This window comes from Pogonomyrmex barbatus, unplaced genomic scaffold (genome assembly GCF_055798465.1).
Source record: "Pogonomyrmex barbatus isolate J1 unplaced genomic scaffold, ASM5579846v1 scaffold3, whole genome shotgun sequence".
Classification (NCBI taxonomy): Eukaryota; Metazoa; Arthropoda; class Insecta; order Hymenoptera; family Formicidae; genus Pogonomyrmex; species Pogonomyrmex barbatus.
Genome location: NW_028297127.1, coordinates 9,220,384 through 9,230,718, shown reverse-complemented (window position 1 = coordinate 9,230,718; position 10,335 = coordinate 9,220,384). Strand labels below are relative to the sequence as shown.

General features: G+C 40.1%; 2 protein-coding genes and 1 pseudogene across 2 annotated transcripts; all 3 read right to left on the bottom strand.

Annotated features, from left to right (window-relative positions):
• Nucleotides 1-2,676: 2,676 nt before the first annotated feature.
• LOC112552220 (uncharacterized) lies at nt 2,677-6,799 on the bottom strand. Its single transcript, XM_089080513.1, has 2 exons — nt 6,497-6,799; nt 2,677-3,034 (listed from the first exon to the last, which is right to left on the bottom strand). Exons 1-2 carry the CDS (start codon nt 6,797-6,799, stop codon nt 2,789-2,791), a joined length of 549 nt encoding a protein of 182 aa, XP_088936639.1. The 3' UTR covers nt 2,677-2,788.
• A 724-nt stretch (nt 6,800-7,523) lies between these two features.
• On the bottom strand, nt 7,524-8,255 carry LOC148936020 (uncharacterized). The gene has a single exon (XM_089080512.1). It carries the CDS (start codon nt 8,094-8,096, stop codon nt 7,524-7,526), a length of 573 nt encoding a protein of 190 aa, XP_088936638.1. The 5' UTR covers nt 8,097-8,255.
• Nucleotides 8,256-8,276: 21 nt separating this feature from the next.
• Nucleotides 8,277-9,930, bottom strand: LOC148936019 (uncharacterized; annotated as a pseudogene).
• Between the last annotated feature and the right edge of the window lie 405 nt (nt 9,931-10,335).

Genomic DNA, 10,335 nt, shown 5'->3' with positions numbered 1-10,335 from the left:
GGTGGTCGTTCACAAGCGAACGCACTGTCGTGCGCGGCAGTGAGGACAGCAATCAGTAATCCCTGATGGTGGCGATTGCCGTTGCGCTGTGGTTTTATTGAATATCAGATAAGGTGCTGATCGATGCCAGTAATACCTGGCTGAGACAGCGAATGACATTACTCTGGGTTCTTCTCCGATCAGCGGATTCGGCGGTTCGGAAAGGATTCGAAGATCGGCTTTTGCTAGCTCCTGGGCTGAGACTGCGAACAATCTCGTTCTCAGGTCTCTCCTCGTCGGGATCGGAGTCGGTTTTGCTTCTGCAAGCCCGGCGGATGATTCCGAGAATCTGTGTTAATTACTATTGGATTGCGTTTTTTATATCCTGCGGATCGATAATTCGGACGATTCTGGAAGGATTCGGATCAATCTGCGGATATTATTTTTCCCTAATTACAGAAATAAAAATAAATAACTACAACGTGAAACATGGCATTTTCTCGGCAAGGAAAATCTTGGTTGCTAAAGTCTTTTATATGAAATAAATTCAATTGTATTATCAATTACGTACCGCTTTGGTTTAGCAGATTTTCATCGTAGTGGCTCTATAATAATTCGATAATCAATATTTTTGATATCGATTAAAATCTCTTTTATTATTCCCCTTCCCTCCCATCGAAAATATATATTGCGAAAAATATCACCTCAACCAGAGATCAAACCTGGATCGCTTGTTTTCCGGGCAGGCGTCTTATCCACTAGACCACTGAGGCTATGATAATATCGAAATATTCAGACAAATGTGTCAAACGTCTTTTTTAGCCGATGTGCGAATAAACAATAAATAGATATAGGCCGAGTACATGTTAACTAACAAACTACAAAACTAAATAATTTGTTAGTCATTTGTTTACGCGTTCATTACGGTTTGAATTCCGCGTTTGGGTATTTCCGCCGCGCTGCGCTAAGTATCGCAGATTCTATGTACGGCTCATGGGCAGTGATTATTTACTCACAATTTTAGAAAAGTTTATCGGCGCTTTGCGCCTTTAAGCCGATGAATGATTAGTCGGCCTTTCGTCCAATGGATCGAAGCTGGACATAACGATGCTGAGGGGGAGATGCATCGTTACAATTTGAATAATAATTGTTGGCGATTACATTCGTAAATAATAATTGAATAATAACTACGACTACTAATGAATAATTTTGAAAAGTAACTATTGACAATTACGTGCATGAGTAGCAATTGAATAGAAACTACGACTATTAGCGAATATTATTAACGATATAATAACAATATTGTAAATTCGAACATAACATTTTTTCAAAAATATTGTTGCTTTTTAAAAAGATATGTAGTTGTATATTCTGAATTGTATAATTTTTTTATTAACTAATTCTGTGTTTTTTTTACACAAATTGATTTATCTTATTACTTCGTGTATAAGAATATTATGTACGATAGCAAAGATTGCATAGTTTATGAGATTGTAATCAATACTATTACTATTACTATACTGGAGATCGATAACGATTACGTATAATTTTAAATAACAACTTTTATTATAATATCTCATATATAAATTCTATCAAGAGTCTGCTTCAATTTTTACGATATAAACAATGGATAATGATTGCATAGGCTACATATAATAAAAATTCAATTTATAAAATTCGATCTTACGGTAAGACGACGTCTTATGTCGAAGATCCTGGTCATCGATAAGAGGAGAGGAAAACGGGTCCGAGAGTCCGTGCGAGATCCATTATTTTGCAATAGGATTGAATCTGACAAGAATGCGAACAATTTGTTGCAGCCCTCCAATGTAACATTTAAAAATGTGTAAGCTTTCGTCTGGCAAGGATTGCAAAACTGATTGAGGTTGCCGGGTTGCCCTATTTTCATCAGGGCCTCCAGGAGTTGGGAATCTTAGCTTTGCTTTGCTCGCAAAGGAACTTCAAATCTCTCTCTTCTCTCTCAAGCTCTTCCTCCTATTTCAATCTCTCTTCTCAAATCTCACTACTCAATCTCACTACTCGCCCTTCTCATACATCTCTCTTCTATTTCTTTCGCGATCTTTCTTCTTATTCTAATCGACTTGTCCGAAATACTTCTCAGCTAATTTTACATATGTTAGAAGATATTTGGTACTTTATATTGAAATATGCAAGAATAAAGTGTAAAATATCTCATAAATTATTAATTTTTTGACAATTTTATCTTAATATTTTTATATGCAAAATAATTGGAAAAATCATATTAGTAGTAATACTAGGCTGGTTCTAACTCAGAAGCGTTGAGGGGGGTGCGGGGAGAAACGGCGGGCAACCGAGGAGCTCCGGGGAGGGGGAGAGGGGGACGGCGCGTGTTGGACGATTCAGTGCCATTGAACGTAAACAGCGTGCGATTGAATCGTGATTGATGTTTTCAACATTGTGATAAATAATTACGAAAAGATAAATAACGAAGATGATATAAAAAAATTGCGCGTGGACAGGGCGCGTGAACATGATGTCAGGGGGGGGGGCCGCCGCCACGTCCATCGCCGCTACCGCCGCCGCTTCGCCCGCCGCAGCCGCCGCCGCCACCGCATCCGCCGAGTAAAAAATAAATATCTCTCTCTTGTATACCTATTATCTCTTCCGTTGCGGTTCTCTCTCTCTATGGCGAATATTATTTTTCTAATTATTTTATGGTGAGAAGAAAGGAATGAAAGAAATACATGTTTTTGCATATTAAGTATGTTTATATGTATAAACAAATTGAATACATTTAAGTGTAAAATTTTTTTTATTTACATTTTTCTTATACACTAAAAACTAAAGCTAACAGCTCGCAATCGACGAGTTGACATCTATCGAATGTATCGCAATCGCGTATCGCATTCAGCACTTCCTCGGAATCTGTTACAACAGACGCGATGTTGGAGAATCGCGTATATTTGGCATCAATCGTGTCGACGAATCTGACGAGTCGATCGAACATCACATTGATACATTCGTTCAGATCAAACATTCGACGTAACGTCGATTCGATCATCGTTACGCGTACGTTCAAAGATTCAAGACGTACGAGTGTAATGTCGTTCATCAGACAAATTCTGACGGTTAACGGTCCGACGCTTATAAAATTGTCTTTGTAATCGTTTAGCAGCAATTTATAGATATTACATCGCTGCTCGTAGTCCCTTCCACGTTTCGAGAGACAGTATCAATCATTCCTGTCCCCGATGATCTTCCAGAGCGATCTCCACGTAGCTCGGTGGACCAACGTTGATTACAATTTCCAAATATTTGTAACCCGTGACCGTCAGAGTGTAACGTCTGCTCAGTAAGCGCACCGCGCGACGCTTGACCGAAATACTGTGGAAATTAAATATATAATATTGCACAATATTGGAAAAAAGGAGAAAAAAATAAAAAAAATACAGTTGAAACTTACGCGTTACATTCCTTCTTTTGTTTTTCGCCATTGTGCGCTACTTCCTTTGGCGGAATACATTGCGTGTTGTTCGAATGATGGAGGAGGGGAGTACTTTTTGTCGTGCAGATCGTTCGATGGAGGACTGATCGCGTAAATTTTTGACATGGCAAACCGTTAATCCCCCCCCTTCCTCTGCCCCCTTTTTTCTAGGAATTTCATTGTTGTAATCAAACATGTAGCAACATGTTCGCAAAGGAGCGCGATAACAAATTTTTTTCTAGGAAAAAAGCCGTGATAAGATGGCTTTTCCTAGAAATCGACGTACGTGTCGCGACGTGTTAAGAGAGAGAAGCGCCGATACTCCGACTGCTATAAACAAATCGGGGAGATCTATGATGGCTTTTTTTTCGTGGAAATCGGCGTACGTGTCGCGACGTGTTAAGAGAGAAGCACCGATACTCCGGCTGCTATAAACAAATTGGGAAGACCTATGATGATGCTCCGACAAAGGGACAAAGAAATTGTCGATGATATATTGTTGTAGCCAGGTCTACAACCAATAATAAAAGTAGTCCGCATGGCAACAAAATTAGGTCGCATGAACCTCGAAAAGTCTTTCGAAAGATGACACAAATGTGTGACCGCCGAAATCGCGACCAGTCTTTCGAAAGACCGCAGAAATGCATCGCGAGAACATTGCGAAAAAGCCTATCAGCAAATTCCTAAATTTGATGATCAAACCGAGCGTAATATTGATTAATCAATATCACGCAACCGATCGACGCAATCGATCAGAATGCTGACCAGGCATCGATCAGACTATATAACCGGTTACACAAGGCGGGATAGATAGAGTCGGGAATCAATCAAACATAACGTGTCGTTCGGAATCGTTATTATAATTATCGCGCAAGATATTACACGAGCACAGCGAAGTTCACGCGAGCCGTACTATCAACGTCTCAGGTGACATATTCGGTCGACGGCCGCCAGAGTAACGCGATACGCGCCCGCCGACGTTTAACCGTGTGTGAAAGAAATAAAATAAGTAATACTAAATCCAAGAAATTGTGCAATTGTTAAATAAATCAAGTAACATAAAGAAAGTGTGTTAGTGATTTCAAGAAGAATTCCTTCCATTCTTTTGATCCTGCTCGGAGTCCCAACTCCTTAGGCTTAACGAACCCGACTATCTCTAAAATTAATGTTGTAGCCCATTCGGGGTACAACAATATAATGGGTGCATGGGGTGTGCAGGATCACAGTAGATGGAAGTCTAATGTGTGTGAAAAAGAGTTGACGGTGAAAATGGATAATGTGTTAAATATAGAAAATGTGTTTAATATGGATGAGGAAGACTTTGTGAATATAGTGGACGAAGTGTTTGGAAATGAAGAAGAAATGAAGATTGACAATATTGACAATATTGACATTGATATTGAAGACGAACAACACGCATTGTCTGACGATACGTAAGTGATCAAAGTGATGACCTTACGAATTACGCAGAAAAAAATTGTTACCCGTTCGGAACTCCTTGAGTTGAATAATAATAAAAACGTATTGTTCAATACAATTTTATTATTCAACGGGTGGTGCACTAACTCTATATGCCGAATGCATGATTCATCTGGTGGACACTGACATTGAAGTATTGTATGCCGTTAGGAAGCACGAGATAGATACTCTCAATGCGCTAAACAGCCGATTTTGCTCTAATTGCCAACAGTCTGTCTGTGTGATAATGCCATGCAACATATGCCCAATTTGTACAAATTGAAAAAAGACAACATTGTGAACGAGTCATATGCAAGTACTCCGTGGAAGAGTGTAATGTGATATAAGAATAATATGGAAAGGTCATTGGAAGAATTAACAAGTTCTCCGTTATGGGACAATCTCTCATCTACCAGTGAACGTGGCGGTGTATTTTATAAAGAGACACCCTAACTCCCCATTTCCCGATTCCTCGTCCAAGAATTAAGGGACGCTACAATTTGACTCTCTGCTTCTCCGCTCCTTCTGAGAGAGCGGAAATAATTCTGGAAGCGTGCACATATTATCATTATAGAGGACACGCAATATATTACTACCCCTCTCGCGGCAAAAAAGTAGCAGAGTAGTGATACTAGGCCGGTTTTAACCCGAGCGGGGTGCGGGTGTGCAGGGTAACTCGGGGACGCGGGAGTAAAGGAGAGGGGGTAACTGGTAGGCACAGGGAAGGGGGAATGCTTTGTCGATGATCCTTTGGAATACTTTTGAGGGGGAAGAGGGGGAGGGGGTCTTTTTTTTGTCTAGGAAGAGCTGCTAGAAAAGATATTTTTTTGTAGAAATTGACATAGGAAAAAAAAGGAAAAAAAAGCGCCGTTATTCCGGCTGCAATAAATGTACGTGTCGCAACATGTTCATTTCGAACAATCTCGAAAAATCCGTTATTCAATGAAAATAATGTATTAGTCGGTAAATGGACACTTTTCCTTAATTTTTTTTCTTGTTTTTTTTAGTAATAAATACTGAATGTGCTCATTTCTATTTGATCAAGTTCTCACGTAGGAAACAATAAATTTTGATGGCGACGGAAAATGGGAAACTACAAAAAAAAGTGAACTATAGAAAAATGAAATGAATTCAATAAGAAAAAAAGATATTACCCTTTTTTATTGATGTTTTTTATTGATTATACCAATAAATAATATCTTATTATAACTGAAATATTATTTTATTTTATTTTAAGAAATAAATAGGGAAATAGGGAAATATGGGAAATAGGGAAATTTGTTTTGATTGAAATCATATTTTTAAACGTGAAAACGTTTTTATTCACATTTTTGTTACATCGTCTTTTTTTCATACATACTAAAAATTAAAACTAACAATTCGCAATCGACGAGTTGATGCCTATCGAAGATATCGCTATCGCGTATCACGTATGGTACCTCCTCGGGATTTGTTATAATAGATGCAATGTTGGAGAATCTCGTATACTTTTCATCGATCGTTTCAACGAGTCTGTCTAGTTGATTGAACGTTATATCAATACATTCGGTGAGATTAAAAATACGGCGTCGATTCGACCATCATAATGCGTATGTTTGAAGATTCAAGACGTACGAGTGTAACGTTGTTCATCATACAAACTCGGACTGTTAACGGTCCGACGCTTATAAAATTGTCTTTGTAATTGTTTCGTAGCAATTTGTAGGTATTCCATTGCTGCTCATGGAGTTCTTTCCATGTTTCGAGAGACAATATCAGTTCTTGTCCTCGATGATCTCCTAGGGCGATCTCTACGTAGCTCGGTGGACCAACATTGATTCCAATTTCCAGAAACTTGAAGCCCGTAGCCGTCAGGTTGTAACGTCTGCTCATCAAGCGCACCGCGCGAGGTTCCATCGAAATGCTGTGTAACAGCAATTAAGTACATAATATTGCGTAATGTTGCAAAAAGAAAAAAAGAAAATGTCGAACTTACGCGTTACGTTCCTTCTTCGCTTCACCATCATTCTGCTTCCCTTGGCGGAGTACATTGCGTGTGGATCGTTCGTACAAACGAATGATGAAGAAGCGGAGTACGTTGCGTATGGTTCGTTTGTACAAACGAATGACGGAGGACTGATCGCACCCGCGTAAATTTTGGCAGAGCGTTAATCCCCTTTTCCTCTCATTTGAAAGATGGAATGGACAAAAAATCCAATGACCTCGCTGAACGACAATACTCTATTATGATAATATTTCGTGAATAGGCATGTTAGTGGCCAAGAAAAAAACAAAGAATCGTACAATTGCAGATAGCACATCGAGAACGAGTTTACTGTTATAGTGATTATAAATTGAAAGAAAAAAAAGATTGCGTCATTATCAATTAATTATAAAATTTTTATTTCAAGTAAAAAACCTAATCAGCTATAAAAAATATGTAAAGAGAAAAAAAGAAAAATGTGAATAAAAAGTTTCACGCTTCAATCATAACGCAATTTCTTTGTCATCGATGAGTCGATCGAACGTTACATTGAAAAAAAATGTATAGGATCGTTGGAATATTAAGTAATCATCAATGTAATAGCGGGGAAAAGGAATAAAAGAAAATATATTATATGTTATATATGTTTATTTAAGATTAATCTGCCCAACAATTAAACAATTTAAATACATTTTGTAACGCGCAATTGGCATAATGATATCCACATCGTATAGAATTATCAACATTTAGATTATTTAAAGAATCTATGTCTTCGTAATCCGCATCCAGGGTCTCGATGTACATGCGCTCTCGCTCATCGTCCAGAAGCAAATTCCACAACCATTTTCGTTTTAGGTGTCCCTTGACATATATGACAGCATCATCGTCGTCATCGTCGTCGTTATCTTCTTTCGTACCATGCACAGCTTTCGTAATCAAACTTTTAGCTTCGCTGTATGGAATCGTTCCGTCGTTCCATTGCAGTCTATGATGATGACATATCACCCAGCGTGCGCGAGATTTGTCGGCACTTGCCAGGAAATGCCACGGTATAGGGCTTGCGAAAATGTAATGAGAGAGAACGGTCCGTTCTTTGAGAGCAGCAAACTCTTTTACGACAAACTGTCCTTCAACGAGGAAACCTTGCAGGTCTACGAACGTTGGCACAGACATGACTGTCGAGAAGAAGACTGCGATCGATTTCGATATATAGATTTTATTGTCTCTCATATACCAGCGATGCTCTTAGGTGATCTTGCGTACAACATTGGTCAACGGGTTGTACTGAACCACGCGATCGTGTATAATGAGACAGTACGCGGTGGTATTCATCGGTACGTTCTCCTTAGTCTCAAATTCCAATCTCACATCCACGGTTGCGCTCTTGACTGATTCGTTTTCGAGAACAATCGATGATTACGAATGGACCGTAACGTAGAAAAGACGTGAGGGTAAGACTTGGCTCGAGATACTCATATCCGTAGTAGTTTTTGCAGAAACGCGCGTACGTTTCGTACAACACAGACCATCTGTTTTTTTCGAAATCCAGATTCATATCATCGTACGGATAACATTCTGAGTTCAGATAGAGTTTCACGTTGGTCAAGTTGCAGTCGTCGAATCGGCTCGTGTCCTCAGCTGTGATGATGTTCTTTCGGCCTGTTTGCAAAGTGAAGATGACATATCGCGGCTTCTCCAGCTGAGTAGCGGTCTTGATGGCCCACGAATGCTTGGTTGTACGCTGTAACAGCGGAAATTCGTACAGATCCCACGAGCGAAAAGCCATGCTCAAGTATCGTCCGCTCTCCAAAGTGCGCAGCATCGATAGTTTTGTTATCTCGTTCAATAACACGTGCGGCATTCGCTATTGTATCTTGAATAAGTCGATCACGGGATCCAATGCCGAATTTCCCATCAGGCAATTGTTGTCGTTGCGCGATCGTATTAAGATCAACTCGTGACGAGCGTTGATTACCACGCGTCTGTAATCCTCGCAGAATCCCAATAGTACGTAGAGAGGTACGCAAAAGTTAAAATATCCATCCGCGTTGGTACGCGCATCTCAGCCAGCATTTCTCAGAATCACGCTTCTCTCGGATGACGTCGTACGTAGTATTTGAGCGCGCTAGTTATGCCCACGTTTCTGTTACGATCAATCTCCACGCCATCGAGCTCGTATCGAATCTCATCGAACATGAACGCCACAAAATTATTTCCCAACATCACATCAGATCCGTCGACAACATTTTTCTTTGTTAATTTTCCCTCGATATATAGAAAGCTTTCGTATGGCAATGTGTACAGATCCTGTTGCTGTATGGGTATTCTAATCTCATCGCTGTACCCGAACGTTGTATTGGCGAATGGGTTGTACGTATGAATCTCAATCTTGACGATGCGATCGTCGAAGATTGGCTCGTCTTCAATGTTTAGGATGTCAGTCATCTCACAAGTTGCGCACTGCGAATCTTAAAGCTTGTAAAAATTTAACGTTCGATGCGTTGAGTTTCTTTCTCTTTTTGATGCAACCGGATGAGCGAGTATTGTCGATTGGTGTTTTCTTTATAAAAGATGCGTTATCTCTCTGAGCGTGCTTCGCTTCGTTCAACACGAGCATCCCAAATGTCGCGCTCGCGTTATCGCCGTCGCCGTCGTACGTGCAATCTGATAGTGATCTCTTCTCCTCTGAAATCGAGCAATCGTCCGTTCTGGTCAACAATGCGTATCATTAGCTCCGTAATGCTCCGTACGATGACTGGCAAGTAAATGATTTGCATCGGCCTTTCCGATATCTTATATCCTGGTGGCACGCTCGGCGAAAATTCATGTATCGTGTGCACACTTTTGTCGTTGCTATACGCGCCCGCGGTCACGTTGCATTCTACACGGATAATGTTTATATTCATTATGTTGATTGACATGTCCGATTTATACCACTTTCGCGGTTGCAATATACGCTTTGACGAGAAACCAAGCAGCGATCCAATGTTATTGGGCTTGTTAAAGTTTATTCTGTAATCACATTTAATCTCACACCTCATCGTGTTGTAATTTGCGCGGAGCATTATCGGGTATTCACCAATGTCATCATCGCCGCGCGCGGTGTCACCGGCGTTATCGCCGGATGTGTCAGGTTGCGGATGTTTTCGTAAAATCTCACGTTTCAAAAATTCATTTATGGCATGCAGTTCATACGACCCCTCGGGAATCGTAATTTCTGCGTCGTCTTTGCCAAAATAAAATGTATTGTTCGAAGCGTTTATATTCGGTATCGTGTAATAAGTCTCCAAAATTGTTAGACCAAGCTCGTAGTCATCGTCGCTCAAATCTATGGCTGGAAAGTAATTTGCTGCGAGAACGCTGCTCTTCCCGCTCAGCGTAAGCGTCAGCGACATGTTGAAAAAAGCATTCGAGAAATACTGAGACGCTGCGACATTTTGTCGGACTTTATAAATTCACATGCGTTAGC